Source organism: Bipolaris sorokiniana (genome assembly GCF_000338995.1).
Source record: "Bipolaris sorokiniana ND90Pr unplaced genomic scaffold COCSAscaffold_8, whole genome shotgun sequence".
Lineage (NCBI taxonomy): Eukaryota > Fungi > Ascomycota > Dothideomycetes > Pleosporales > Pleosporaceae > Bipolaris > Bipolaris sorokiniana.
In genome coordinates this window covers 317,855-332,154 of record NW_006911902.1, presented here as the reverse complement: position 1 = coordinate 332,154, position 14,300 = coordinate 317,855, and the positions used below count along the sequence as shown (strand labels likewise).

The window sequence follows — 14,300 nt, the reverse complement described above, 5'->3', positions numbered from 1 at the left end:
ACAGCTGTCAAACTACTACACCGCATCCAGCACACAACGGCCAATCAAAGATGCTTCTCTTGAGGGTCTTCATCTTACATCACTTATAGCAATCGTTGTCTTCGTCAGTTCGTCGGGAACGCCTTCCAGACACTCTTTTTTCGTTGGCCCTTCCCTCTCCCTCCCGGCCCCCCCTCCCCTTACCCCCGCATGTCGAATTCAATTCTATCCGCTTCCGCGAAGGGAGCCACTTTTCTCATCCTGCTGCAGGTTGCCTCGCGCGCCCTCACATTCGCTGTCAATCAGGTTCTGCTGCGATTTCTCTCACCGGAGCTGCTCGGCGTTTCAGCCCAGCTCGAGCTCTTCTCCATATCGGTGCTGTACTTTGCGCGAGAAAGCTTACGCGTGGCACTGCAGCGGCAGGCGCATGGCACGCAGGCAGTAGTCAATCTCTCGTATCTCGCCGTTTTCCTGGGTACGCCGTTGGCGTATGTGCTTGCGTTGCTGTGGTTCCGGTCGGAGACGCCCAATGTGCCGTTCTTTGCAGAAGCACTGTTTGTCTATGGCTTGGCTACCTTTCTCGAGTTGCTTAGCGAGCCTGCATTTTCAGCAGTCCAGCAGAAGCTTCTTTATAAAGTCCGAGCGTCGGCTGAGAGTTCTGCTACCCTGTTGAGATGCATCGGAACTTGCGGATCTGCTATTCTAGCTAGCCGTACTGGTCTCGATATCGGGGTTCTGCCGTTTGCTGTTGGGCAGCTGGCTTACGCCGTGGCGTTGCTCGTTGTATATTCGTACAAGACATGGCCTGTTGCGAAGACGGATGGGTTTTCGCTTTTCCTGGAGAGAATACCTTCAACTAAAGAGAACCCCGTCTTCATGACCTATTTTTCTGCTCCTCTACTTCAACTCACTGCATCTCTTAGCCTTCAGTCAACGCTCAAATATGTTCTTACCCAGGGAGACTCGCTTTTGATCACAACGCTTGCATCGCTTGCAGACCAAGGCGCCTACGCACTCGCATCCAATTATGGAGGTCTCATTGCGCGCATGCTCTTCCAGCCCATTGAAGAGAGCAGTCGCAACATGTTTGCGAAACTCTGTGCCAATGCAAAATCAACAGCACCCGCCGGGGAAAAGGAGAAGCCAGAAGAAACACACGAACAACAGGAGAACCTAGCTCAGGCTTCCAGGGTGCTTAGTACCATCCTCCATCTCTATGGCATCATATCTTTATTCGCCGTCACACTAGGCCCAGTACTAGCTCCTACACTCCTTTCCATTGTCGCGGGACAAAAATGGTCCGCAACGTCTGCATCGAAGGTCCTATCGACATACTGCTACTACATTCCCTTTCTCGCCATCAACGGAGTAACAGAAGCGTTTGTAGCCGCCGTTGCTACTAACAAAGAGCTGTACGCACAGTCGGTTGCCATGGGCATCTTCTTCGCCCTTTTTGCGGGGAGCGCATGGTTCTTCATCGGTCAGCTTGAAATGGGTGGTAATGGCGTGGTGCTGGCTAATACGGTCAACATGGCTCTACGTATTGTATGGAATACGTGGTTCATTGGACGGTTCTTTTCGCAAAATGGTTCTGGATTTAGCATATTGGAGACGCTGCCTTCGCTTACTGCTGCGGCTCCTGCGGCCGTTGTACCGACCCTGATGCGGACGAAGCCCGGTGTTTATTTTCTGGGACGATTTGGAGTGCTTGGTGAGCTGGTGAGTATGGGGGTGGTAGGCGGGATCTATGTGTTGCATGTGCTGTTTTTCGAACGTGGCTTTTTGGTGGATTGCTATCGCATGCTGAGGCCTTCTCGAGTACCCGATGCGCCTGAGAAGAAATCCTAACAAACGGAGTATATATCAAGTATATAAGAATCAGACATTTAAAGTATAGATTTTGCAGCAAGACGCTGGTATAGAAAATAGTTTATCAATAAAACCAACATGCGTGTATTTCTACTAGCATTGAGACAAATATTTTTATGTTGCACATGGGGCTACCATGACAACAAGTAGCGAAAACCTGGGGCATTCACTCTCTATAGGAGAAAAAATCTTCATCAATCCTACTCTACAATCCAAGTGAATCTTCGATTCCAACTCGAAACACCATTCAAGTGGGTCCGCATGTGATTAGTCACAGCCCCACTCCATATCGATACCAAGTTTTCCCTCCCCTCATTGTTACTCAGTGGAGAACACCCCAAGTTTCAGCAAAAAAACGTCACTCTGTCCGCATCGGGGCCACACACACACTCACACCACTCCAACTGCACCCCGCCTCCTCACAACCCCAACCCGCATCCCGATTACCAACTCTCCAAATTTTTCACGCATCACGAGAACAGGACGCACGGCAAAAAAGCTCCATACGATATTATTTTCTCAAGTAATCTGGGGGTAATAGAAACTAGGTTTCCTTGGACAAAACCTGGGGGAGGCAAAGCACGGCCGTAATCAAATATCGCTGGGTTGCATGAAGCCAGGGGGCCGCGGTTACTTGTTAACTTTTAGTTGCAGTGACGGATCGCTAAGCGAAGTTTCCTGGGGGTAAGAGAAACTACCACCGACGACGCAAACGACGTTAAACAACGCACAACGTGGGCTTTGATCACGCCATTTAGGCCTGGAGAAAAAAAAACTTTCCAACTAGAAACTGGACTATTGGCTGCCGTTTTTTTTGAACATTCTTGGCCTGCAACACACACATACTACACGCCGGAATTGACGCCATCGAGACTATGGTTACGATGGACGAGTCACGACACTTGCATGGGCTGGTGGACATGGGGAGTAACGGGATCCGCTTCTCGATTACGGATCTGACGCCAGAGACGCAACGGGGACTCCCGACTCTGTATCTGGACCGTGCGGCGATATCGCTGTACGATGCGCAGTTTGAAGACGGCAAACCCGTTCCGATACCCCAGGCGACGATCAGACAGGTAGTCAAGTCGCTGCTGCGGTTCAAGGCTACGTGCGAAGATTTTGGGGTGCCTGAGAAGCAAGTGCGGATTGTGGCTACGGAGGCGACGAGGAAGGCGGTTAATTCAGAAGAGTTTCGTAAGGAAATTAAGAGGGCGACAGGGTGGGAGGTGGAGCTTTTGTCCAAGGAGATGGAGGGACGGATTGGGGCGTTTGGGGTTGCGAGTTCGTATCACAATGTCACGGGACTCATGATGGATTTGGGGGGTGGGTCGACGCAGATCAATTGGATTGTTAAGTCGACGCACTACGACCGGATTGAGATGTGTGAGAAGGGAAGTGCAAGCCTACCGTATGGCGCTGCGGCGCTCACAAAGAGGCTTGAGGAGGCTGGTTCTTCTGGCAGCGAAAGTTACAAGGCTTTTGAAAGCGAAGTCATTGCCGACTTGAAAGGAGCGGTTGAAGATATTCGGATTCCCCAACATCTGCTTGATCGATGCAAGTCGGAAGAGGGCCTCTCTTTGTACCTGTCTGGAGGTGGATTTCGAGGCTGGGGCTTTGTGCTCATGTCTACGCATCCCGTCCAACCATATCCCATTCCAATCATCAACGGGTTTCGGACAACTAGTGATGTCTTCCATGATACGCACGCTGTACAGGCTGCTGTCAAGCAAGAAGATACACCAGAAATCTTTCGCGTGTCAGCACGTCGGGCCAGTCAAGTTCCTGCCGTTGCGTTTTTGGTTTCGTGCTTGTCGAAAGCACTGCCGAGCATCAAGAACGTCTACTTTTGCCAGGGCGGCGTAAGAGAGGGAATGCATTTTGCGGAGATGGAGCCGGCGAGCATGTCCGATGCGCCAATTGTCAATGCGACAAGAGCATATGCGCCGGCTTCTAGTCCGGAGTTGATCGACCTGTTGCGGAGAGCGGTAGTGGCTCCGCCATCGGCGGCGCGCAAGGAGCTGTTTAGCAACAGCATGATGAGGGCCTTCACGTACACCATGTTTGCGCACAGAGGCCAAGTTAAAGATCTCCGCAGTGGGTCTGCGCTAAGGAGTACCACGACAGGCATCTTCTCTGCCGGGCACGGTCTTAGCCACGAGGAACGCGCCACGCTCGCCATTCTGCTGTGTGAGCGTTACGGGGGGCACAACACAATTAGCCCCACCGAACAGGACTTTTACCACCGAATGCTGCAGCTTGTTCCCGAGGATCTGAGGTGGTGGTGCAGGTACCTGGGGAGCGTTGCCGGAGTGCTTGCAAGTGTATATCCCGCGGGGACCATTCGGCAGAGCCGCGTCCAGGTCAAGGTGGAGTGGGCGAGTAGTAAAAAGGACAAAGAGAGGCTTTGCATTGATTTTGAGTTTGGGCACGAGCCGGACGATCTGGACGAGGGACTGCAGGCGGCGTTGAAGAGGGTGGAGAAGGTGGGCAAGAAGAAGAAGTGGATCGGAGGGCATGGATACAAAGTGCTGTTGACTGTAAATGGCCACGGCTATGGTGAGGAGGATGAGTAGCAGTGAAACAATGGCAATGCGTGATTTTCATGGGCGTTGGAGTGATTTTGCCGAGTTGGGCTCGTCATGGCGAGGGACAATGGCGACGAGATGCCCGTCTGGGCCATGGACGCGGTCTCGACGCTGTGCAACCGACAGCTGACAGGCAAAAGAAGGGATCGTGACTCGGTAACTGGGTGCAAGCGGTGAGGTGGAGGTGGAAGAGAGAGTACAATGGCCGCACGTGCAGCAGAGGCCCAGTCCCAAGGGGCCACGTACAGTCATGGAAACGCCATGGATGGCAGAGAGCAAGCGCCAAGGATCGTGAGTTCTGCAGGCGGCGTCGCGGGGAGAGGGAGCAGAAGGGGTCGGGGTTGGCACTACTGCGACATCCCTGCAGTCCCGACCTGGGCGGCGATGGATGCCAGTCGGGTGACGTTTCTTCTCGGCCGGACTATGCGAAAACTCTGCCGGGACGATGAGGCTTTTTCTAGAAGACCGGTCATGATGGGTTGCGGAGTACGGATTGGGGAGGTCGAGGGCCGGGCCTGGTCGAATTACGTGAGGGTGGGCGATGCGGTGCAGCGCTAGCCGGCACCTCCCATGCCGTCTCTGGCAAATTCTGGGGAAGCTCGCGCGCTCGGCTTGCAGCGGGACAATCCAGGTACCATGACTACATACGCCCCATGGCCAGCAGTCGATGTAGCAAAAACATTATAAAAGACGATGCATGCCCCGTGGCCACATGGAGAGGCGGAGAAGAACATTCACTTCGTTCGGCTTCTTCTGTTGCGTTCCCTTTGCACTGTTGCAGCCCGTATAGGCAGGGTTTCTATTCTTGTCTGCACCACCCTACTTACTTACACACCCACACCCCTGCAACCTTCAAAACATCAACTACTACGTACAATCAGTCTGTCTGTCCATCAGCTTCTGCCCTTGCATTGGCTCTTGCATTCGGCCTTCCGTCTGATAACGTCTACACCATTGCCCTCTTCCGCTTCCCCAGGCCAGGGACTGTCGAAAGAGCGGTGGCTTTCTGCCCAATTGCCTCTGCAGTCGTTATCCGAGCTGCGATTCAACTAAAGGTCAGCTGGCGTCATCACTGCTGGCCAGAGGCTCCCAGAATAGCGGTGGATCCGTGTTACACACAGAAACTTCCGCTGTTGCTGCTACTGCGCCCTCTGGCTCAAATACTCGTACAGGTCCACTAATCTCCTCTCTAGTTTTGGACACGGCCGTGCCTTGCCCCTCCTCCTCCTTCTCTACTTTCTGCCCCGCTACCCCTCGTCAACCCTCGTTGCACATACACAAACACCACTCACAATGGCGTCCACACCCAATGAAGGCTCCAATAGCCAACCGCCCCAGCACAAGCAGCTCGAGCAGCTCCTCAACACACCCGATCGCCGGCCCTCTCCTCTGCCCACACATCTGAGCGCACCCGGCTCCTCAGGACACTCGACCCCCCGAATCATCCCACAAGAAGGCTCTGGCGGCTCTGGATATGTCGCCCCCGTCTTCGAGGGCAAGGAGAAGCAGATGGAGGCCGTCATGGATGGCGTCGAGGAAAAGGGCTTCATGCCCCCAGAACTCGTCGAGTCCGAGACCAAGTGGTTTTACAACGAGCTCGGCATTGACGATATGTACTTTGCTACCGAGACTGTCGACGCGTAAGAACACTTGTTCCTCATGCACCCATACTCACGATGCTAATGTCAATCTTGTAGAATCGTAAACCACATCCACTCGCTCTACGCTGCAAAGGTCGCCGCCTACGCCAGAGACGACAAGCGTCTTGAGATCCGCCTCGACAAGGAGGCCTCAGACCACGCCGTCTACATTGACACCAGCAGGCCCGGTGTGTCCGTCATAGATGGCCCACAGTACGAACAACGCATAGGCAAGAAGTACCTGGCCGTCTCAAAACCCGGTCTTGCCTACCGTATCGAGAGTTTCCGCTCCGAGAGCCCACTGCCAGGAAGCGAAGACCAACAGCTCCGATGCTACTTTGTCTACCAGTGTGACTTTGTAGACCCTAACCCGAGCGAGACCGAGACCAACCTTGAGAAGATTGGTGACAAGCGCTTCCTGCAAAAGGCTACTGCCAACACAAAGGCCATCTACCAGCAGATTCTCCAGGTCGCTGTAGAGCGTACTGGACCCGTCATTGACCATTTTGACATTGAGGGCTCCCGGGACAAGCGCCTGGTTGTTGGTTTCAAGCGCGGAAGTGCTCTTGGTCTCTTCAGCGCCTTGAGCGACCTGTACCACTACTACGGTCTGACGACATCGCGAAAGTACGTCGAGCAGTTCTCCAACGGCTACACCGTCATGTCCTTGTACCTGCGCCCGTTGCCCGGAGCGGCCGGTGCCAAGCACCCTCCCATTGAGGCGTCCATTCACCAGATCACCAAGGAGGTTTCGCTGCTCTACTGTCTCCCGCAGAACAAGTTCCAGACTCTCTTTGCCACAAGCAGACTCAGTCTGCAAGAGACCATCTACGCACACTGCGTCTGGGTCTTCATCACACACTTCCTCAACCGCCTTGGAAGTGAGTACACTGCCTTGTCAGCAATCTTGGATTCTGAGAACAGCGTACATGCTGAGCTGCTGTCCAAGCTCAAGCGGAGGTTGCGTGCTGAGACATTCACTGCCGACTACATTTATGAGATCATCATGGAATACCCCGAGCTGGTCCATACTTTGTACCTGCCCTTTGCAAAGACCCACTATGTCCAGACCCGTGGCCAGGAAGACGATTTCCTCCCAACACTGAGTTATCTCCGTCTTCAGATCGACAAGGTTCAGACCGATGCTGAGTTGACCGACACCATCAACAAGGCTGTAGTCAACGACCACCACGAGATGGTCATGACCTCTTTCCGCGTCTTCAACAGCTCTGTCCTCAAGACCAACTTCTACACCCCCACCAAGGTTGCTATCAGCTTCCGTCTGAACCCCAGCTTCCTCCCACGTTCCGAGTACCCTCAGCCGCTGTACGGAATGTTCCTTGTCATTGGTTCAGAATTCCGTGGTTTCCACCTCCGCTTCCGTGATATCGCTCGTGGTGGTATCCGTATCGTCAAGTCTAGGAGCCAGGAAGCATACTCCATCAACGCACGCTCAATGTTTGACGAGAACTATAACCTCGCAAACACACAACAACGCAAGAACAAGGACATTCCTGAGGGTGGATCCAAGGGTGTCGTGCTTCTCGACTTCAAGCACCAGGACAAGGCTCAGGGTGCTTTTGAAAAGTACATTGACAGTATTCTCGATCTGCTTCTGCCTCCCACCAGCCCTGGTATCAAGGACCCTATTGTCGATTTGCACGGCAAGGAGGAGATTCTGTTCATGGGTCCCGATGAGAACACGGCTGATCTCGTCGACTGGGCAACCGAGCATGCCCGTGTCCGAGGCGCACCATGGTGGAAGTCCTTCTTCACTGGAAAGAGCCCCAAGTTGGGTGGTATTCCTCACGACCGTTACGGCATGACTACTTTGTCTGTGCGCGAGTACGTCAAAGGAATTTACCGCAAGCTCAACCTGGATCCTAGCAAGGTCCGCAAGATGCAGACTGGTGGCCCTGACGGTGATCTTGGGTCAAACGAGATCTTGCTCAGCAACGAAAAGTACATTGCCATTATTGATGGCTCAGGTGTTCTTGTCGACCAGAACGGCATCAACCACGAGGAGCTTGTACGCCTGGCCAGGGAACGCAAGATGATCAACCACTTTGATGTGTCAAAACTCTCATCTGAAGGCTACCGTGTTCTGGTTGATGACACCAACGTGCGACTACCAAACGGCGATCTCGTCTACAATGGTACGACTTTCCGCAACACCTTCCATCTCCGCAGCGACATGCACTACGATACCTTTGTTCCTTGCGGTGGCCGACCCGAGTCCATTGACCTGTCCACCGCCAACAAGCTCATCGTTGATGGCAAGTCGGTTATCCCATACATTGTCGAGGGTGCAAACTTGTTCATCACTCAGGATGCCAAGCTCCGTCTCGAGAAGGCTGGCTGCATCTTGTACAAGGATGCTTCAGCTAACAAGGGTGGTGTTACTTCCTCCTCGCTTGAAGTCCTTGCATCCCTGTCATTCGACGACGAGAGCTTCATCAAGCACATGTGTGTTGGAGAGGATGGGCAGGCTCCCGAGTTTTACAACAACTACGTGCGTGAGGTCCAGAAGACTATTCAGAACAACGCCCGTCTCGAATTCGAGGCTATCTGGAGGGAGCACCAGGCTACTGGCCAGCCACGAAGCGTTCTGAGTGACACGCTCAGTACCGCCATTACCAAGCTGGATGAGGAGATGCAGAACACGGATCTCTGGAAGAACATTCAGTTCAGGGAGTCGATTCTGAAGGAGGCACTTCCCAACATTCTGCTCGAGAAGATTGGTCTTGACAAGATTATGGAGAGGGTAAGTGTTGATGCCCAGACGTAGATATGAAGCAGAAACTAACAGACAAACAGGTACCAGACAACTATCTCCGTGCCATTTTCGGTAGCTACCTTGCTAGCCGCTTCGTATACGAGTACGGTGTATCGGCCAGCCAATTTGCTTTCTTCGACTTTATGAGCAAGCGCATTACAAAGGGTAACAATGCTCCTCATTAAGAGAGGAGAATATGTGCATACAGCATCGCAAACTTGAACAGGCGTTTGGATTGGATACAAAAAGTTTGATTTGTTTTTGGAGGTCGAAAAGGGAGAGAGATCCCCTGACCATGAACATGGCTAGCGGCGCTTATAGGGCTCACTAGTGTGGGTCTGCTAATGGGCGGCTTGTTTGCCGTTACGAATGAATGAATGAACGAACGAACGTGAATTGTTTCGAGATGCTTGTTGTGATCGAGTTGTTCAAGTGTATATCAGGGAACTTGTATGTCATTTTATCGTTATACTTGCAAGGAACACGTAGAAACGAGGAGTGTATCGGCCGTTACTAAAGAGATATCCAAGAAAAAAAACTATCCCATCTCAATCTCCCAACCTACCTATTCACTTGAAAATAACCTTAATCTGCTTAGCAGGCTGCAACACAATATCCGCATGCAGCCCAGGCTCCACACCACCCATCCTATTCTCCACCTTCTCAAACCGTTGGAACAAGCGCACAAGCGTGTACCCCATTTCCGTAAGCGCAAACTGTTGTCCGATACAGATCCTGGGACCCCCGTTAAACGGAATATACGTCCAGCTCTTGGGCGTCCACGAGTCCCACCTGTCTGGCGCAAATGCCGATGGCGGAGGAAATGAAGGAGACGAGGGCGGATACAAATCTGCGCGGCGCTGCATGATGAGGGTTGAGTAGCCGACTGCGGTTCCCGCGCGAATGCCAATGGGTAGAGTGCCGTCGGGACCGCCGCCCGTGGGGAGCGTAGTATCTTTCAGTGCCATGCGGACGTTGTACGGGACTACGGGGTAGAGGCGTAGCGTCTCGTTGATGATGTGCTGGAGGTACTTCATGTTCTTGAGATTCTCGTAGGTAGGTTTGTTGTCGAGGCCGACGGTGTCTATGATTTCCTGGCGGAGTTTGGCGGTGATGACTGGGTCCATGGAGAGGTGGTAGATTGCCCAGGTCAAGGTGCAGGCGGTGGTGTCGCGGCCTGCGAGGAGGACGTTGACGATTTGGTCGCGAAGGGTGGAGCGGTCGCGGGTGTAGGATGCCAGGGCGTGGAGGAAGGTGTAGTCTTCGTCGGTTTTTGAGATTTTTTCTAGTTCCTCGGGGGAGAGGGCCAGGGCGCGGTCGATGAAGGTGGAGACGAATTGGTTAATTTTGTTGATGGAGTCGTAGAAGCCCATGTATTTGCGAGGGACGACCCAGTTCAAGGGGCTATGAGGGAGATTTAGCTGTGAGCTTGATGAGATGGGATGGCTTGTCATTTTACATACCCAACCCTGGCGATGATGCTCTGGACACGCTGGGCGTTGTAGAATGCATCGGCAAATTCAGTCTTTGGCTCTTCCAGGCTGCCGACACTTTGGCCCAGTAGGAAATGTGTGGCTGCGTCCAAGGTATATCTAAACATCATGTCGAGCATATCGATTTCTTGACCATGGCCAATCTTGGAGATAAGAGTCTGTGTATGCTCCTCAAAAATGTCAATGTCGCTGAGGCGGTCCTTGATAAATTGCGGGCGGATCAGCTGGCGTGAGTTGTGCCATAGCTCACCGTCAGTGGTGAAGATGCCTGAATGGGATATGTTAGGTTCTATTACCTCGTTGACAACGAACACATATTGTGCACCAAATACCTATCTTCACATACCGTTGCCCAAAAAGTTGTACCAGTCTTTTCTGAATTGCTCTCCCTTGCCATAGTCTTTAAACTGAGTCGCCAGAATAGCTTTAATATTCTCCGGTTCTGCAGTCATGATGAGGCGATCGCCGATCCCAACCTCAACGGTGTAGCGTCCGGTCCCACACTCCCTGTTGAACATGTTGGTCCACATCTCGTAGGTTTTGTCCTCCAGCGCGCTCTGGACGGCTTCCCAAGCTATGTCAATACCCCAGGGGAGGTAACTGCTTCGAAGCGGCGCGCGAGCGCCCAATTTATTGATTTGCGCATTGATATAGAACCTGCGGGCGACACTGTAACCAATATAGAGGGCAGCCAGGGCACCGAGGAGCTGGGGCGTTGATAGATGTGTAGTGTCGAGTTGAGCCATGGTGGGCAATGTCTTGAGGACTGCTGTGGGACTTTGGAGGATGCAGGCGGCGATATGTACCCAGTAGCAGCGTTCACATGCTGCAAGGCAAACACGGCCGTAAAGGGTGGCCGGCTAAGTGTACTCTAGCTCCTCAGTATGGAAAAAGATGCCGAAATTTTCAGGCGCCATTGTTAAATTAGACGTCCTACTGGCACAGGATTGGCGCTTCTCTCCCGTCGCTTAGAGGTACTCGTCATGGCCTTGATGCTTCCACGTTCACGCTATTGAGACGGCATATCCTTCGTCTTGGACCTCGGATATGACGTTCCAGAGGGCTCTCGACGTCGCACGAGTGGCCTTTGTCTCGCATCTTTAACCAAACTGGACAACACAAGGCCCGTGTGACCTAGTGGGTTATGAAAGCGGGGAAAGACGACCCTGGTTACTCAAGGTGGGGATGTTTCGCGCGGCTTCGGACGAACTGCACAAATCGCATATTTCCCAGATCTGTACGAATGCGGAATGTCATGACTGAACGTCGTGCGAACGACTGCGTCAGTCTTCTTTTGATGGTTGGGGAGTGGTCGGCTTGTGTTTCTTCTCCCAACGTTAGTGTTGAACCTTGTGCCGTTGATCGCAGGGGACATACGTAACCGACGTGCCGTGATCTCTGGGTTGCTGACGCCAACTATCTCTTGTCAGGCCAGCCGTCACGGCATTGCCAGAGGCCCACCAAAGTGAGGCCGCGTATGGATGCTCGTACAAACAGCAGATTGGCGGTCGTCTACAGCTCATCTGTGCACTCACTTATACACAGCTGATGACAGGGCTGCGGCGGAAGTGGAGGCTGAACTCCGGCACGTTATCGCGCCTCAACCGGATGCCCCACCATGGTACCATTTGTACGTAGGTGATGTCTTGGCTAACCCTCCAAGTACTACTCTGTACATTTCTCCAACCTCAAGCTCAACAACAACAACCAATTGAGTTTCCACGCGATACACAACAGAACTAGGAACCCCCTGCTTGCCTCTATAGCAAAGTTCATCACTGGCCAGCTTCAGCGGATATTATTTAGGGGTATCGAATCGGACCTACATTGTTGTGCACCAGCCATCATTTCAAATTAGTCAATAGTTCAATCATTTCTTTCAAAAAGCTTCCCAGAGCTTATGTCGTCTTGTCATTTCATTTAGTTTTGATCTCTTCATGCATTCGTTTCATCCATTTGCTGCACAATGAAACCCCTTGTAGTTTGTTCTCTTTTCACGTCATTGGCCGCTGCCGTATGGCCGCTCCCTACGTCGTATGATCACGGAGATGCTGTTCTCTTTATCAAGAAGGATATCTCCTTTAATTGGTACAAGGCTGGTGCAAGAAATGTAGGCCCATTCACGGATCAAACTCCCTTCCTTTCCGCATCGAACTCTGACATTGGACCTCATTTTCAGCAAAGTACAGCACTGGAAATATACAAAACATATATAGATTTATCAGCCACCGACAAAGCCGACAATGGGGCGGGCGACATTGTTTCTGGCGATGACATTGTCGACTTTGCCATCAAATCCAGCTGGAACATAATCTTCAACCAAAACCTCTACCCGTGGAAATTCCGTCCTCGCGCTTGGAATGAGCCCTCACCTGGGAGTGCATACGTCTCCCGCGTCGACATCAAACAACTTTCTGTCGATCCGCAAAACATTGGAAAGCCGCAAGCTGGCGAAGTTGACGAATCCTACAACCTAACGTTGACGACAGAAGGTATAGCTACCGTCAGCGCAAACTCCAGCATTGGCGTAGCACGCGGCCTGACAACATTCACCCAACTCTTCTTCCTTCATTCCAACAAACAAGATGTATACACACCTCTTGTCCCAGTCACCATTTCCGACGCCCCCAAATTCCAACACCGAGGCATCAACCTCGACGTTTCTCGTAACTTCTTCCCCATCAACGACATCAAACGCCAAATCGACGCCTGCGCTTATAACAAAATGAACCGCTTCCACCTGCACGCCACAGACTCTCAATCCTGGCCCTTGGAAATCCCCTCCATCCCCTCTCTTTCCGCCAAAGGTGCCTACAGCCCCGACCTCGTATACACAGCCTCCGACTTCAGCGACCTACAGCGATACGCCGCACTCCAGGGCGTGCAAATGATCACAGAGATAGACATGCCAGGCCACACAGCCAGCATTGGATACAGTTCCCCCGACATTCTCGCTGCATTTAATATTCAGCCAAACTGGGATACCTACGCGGCGGAACCGCCAACGGGTACTTTGAAACTCAATTCTACGGCTGTGAGCAAGTTCCTCAATACCGTCCTCGACGACTTACTCCCGCGTGTGCATCCGTACTCGGCATATTTCCATACGGGCGGTGATGAAGTAAATAAAAACGCATACAGCCTCGATGACACGGTGAAAAGCAGCGACTTCGCCGTTTTGCAGCCCCTCATGCAAGCTTTTGTAGACCGCAACCACGACCAGGTCCGCGCCAAGGGCCTCATACCCATTGTATGGGAGGAGATGCTGCTGGATTGGAATTTAACGCTGGGTTCCGATGTCATTGTGCAATCGTGGCTCAGCGACGAGTCCGTGGCGCAGATAGTGGGTAAGGGCCATAAAGTACTCGTTGGAAATTACAACTTTTGGGTAAGATACTGCACTTCCTCTTTCTTCCACCTTCATGAAACCTAAGAAAACCTTGGTGGGAGGAAGAAATGCTAACGAAGACATAGTACCTTGATTGTGGCAAAGGCCAATGGCTCAACTTCGACCCCTCAATTAGTGCAGACAACTGGCCTTACAATGACTACTGCGCCCCCTTCCACAACTGGCGCGTAATCTACTCGCTGGATCCGCTTGCCGGCGTGCCGGAAGCATCGCAACACCTTGTTCTTGGGGGCGAGGCGCACATGTGGGCTGAGCAGACGGATGCGGTGAATGTGGATCAGATGGTTTGGCCGCGCGCTGCGGCAGCGGCAGAGATACTGTGGAGTGGGGCCAAGGATGGAGAGGGCAGGAATCGCAGTCAGATTGAGGCGGCGCCGCGGTTGAGTGAGATGAGGGAGAGGCTGGTGGCAAGGGGAGTGGGCGCGAGTGCGATTCAGATGCCGTATTGTACTATGGATGGTGTGGTGTGTCAGTTGGGATATCAGGGGAGTAGGTAATAATATGTGTTTTGGCTTGATATGTAGAGGCGAAAGAGCACGTTATATT

The 14,300-nt window shown here is 52.5% G+C and overlaps 5 protein-coding genes across 5 annotated transcripts; 4 read left to right on the top strand and 1 right to left on the bottom strand.

The window, feature by feature from the left end:
• The first annotated feature begins 2 nt into the window (after positions 1-2).
• COCSADRAFT_37271 (uncharacterized protein) lies at positions 3-1,942 on the top strand. The gene has a single exon (XM_007702189.1). The coding sequence runs from the start codon at positions 190-192 to the stop codon at positions 1,825-1,827; it is 1,638 nt and encodes a 545-aa protein (XP_007700379.1). The 5' UTR covers positions 3-189; the 3' UTR covers positions 1,828-1,942.
• Positions 1,943-2,275: 333 nt separating this feature from the next.
• On the top strand, positions 2,276-4,531 carry COCSADRAFT_328450 (uncharacterized protein). The gene has a single exon (XM_007702403.1). It carries the CDS (start codon positions 2,724-2,726, stop codon positions 4,422-4,424), a length of 1,701 nt encoding a protein of 566 aa, XP_007700593.1. The 5' UTR covers positions 2,276-2,723; the 3' UTR covers positions 4,425-4,531.
• An 878-nt stretch (positions 4,532-5,409) lies between these two features.
• COCSADRAFT_37268 (uncharacterized protein) lies at positions 5,410-9,227 on the top strand. The gene is made up of 4 exons (XM_007702188.1): positions 5,410-5,491; positions 5,630-6,076; positions 6,134-8,840; positions 8,894-9,227. Exons 2-4 carry the CDS (start codon positions 5,730-5,732, stop codon positions 9,035-9,037), a joined length of 3,198 nt encoding a protein of 1,065 aa, XP_007700378.1. The 5' UTR covers positions 5,410-5,491; positions 5,630-5,729; the 3' UTR covers positions 9,038-9,227.
• A 40-nt stretch (positions 9,228-9,267) lies between these two features.
• On the bottom strand, positions 9,268-11,558 carry COCSADRAFT_143540 (uncharacterized protein). The gene is made up of 3 exons (XM_007702402.1): positions 10,692-11,558; positions 10,316-10,613; positions 9,268-10,256 (listed from the first exon to the last, which is right to left on the bottom strand). The coding sequence occupies exons 1-3, from the start codon at positions 11,089-11,091 to the stop codon at positions 9,422-9,424; spliced, it is 1,533 nt and encodes a 510-aa protein (XP_007700592.1). The 5' UTR covers positions 11,092-11,558; the 3' UTR covers positions 9,268-9,421.
• A 753-nt stretch (positions 11,559-12,311) lies between these two features.
• Positions 12,312-14,251, top strand: COCSADRAFT_90769 (glycoside hydrolase family 20 protein; the record flags this gene model as incomplete). The annotated part of the gene is made up of 2 exons (XM_007702401.1): positions 12,312-13,733; positions 13,820-14,251. 2 exons carry the CDS (start codon positions 12,312-12,314, stop codon positions 14,249-14,251), a joined length of 1,854 nt encoding a protein of 617 aa, XP_007700591.1.
• Between the last annotated feature and the right edge of the window lie 49 nt (positions 14,252-14,300).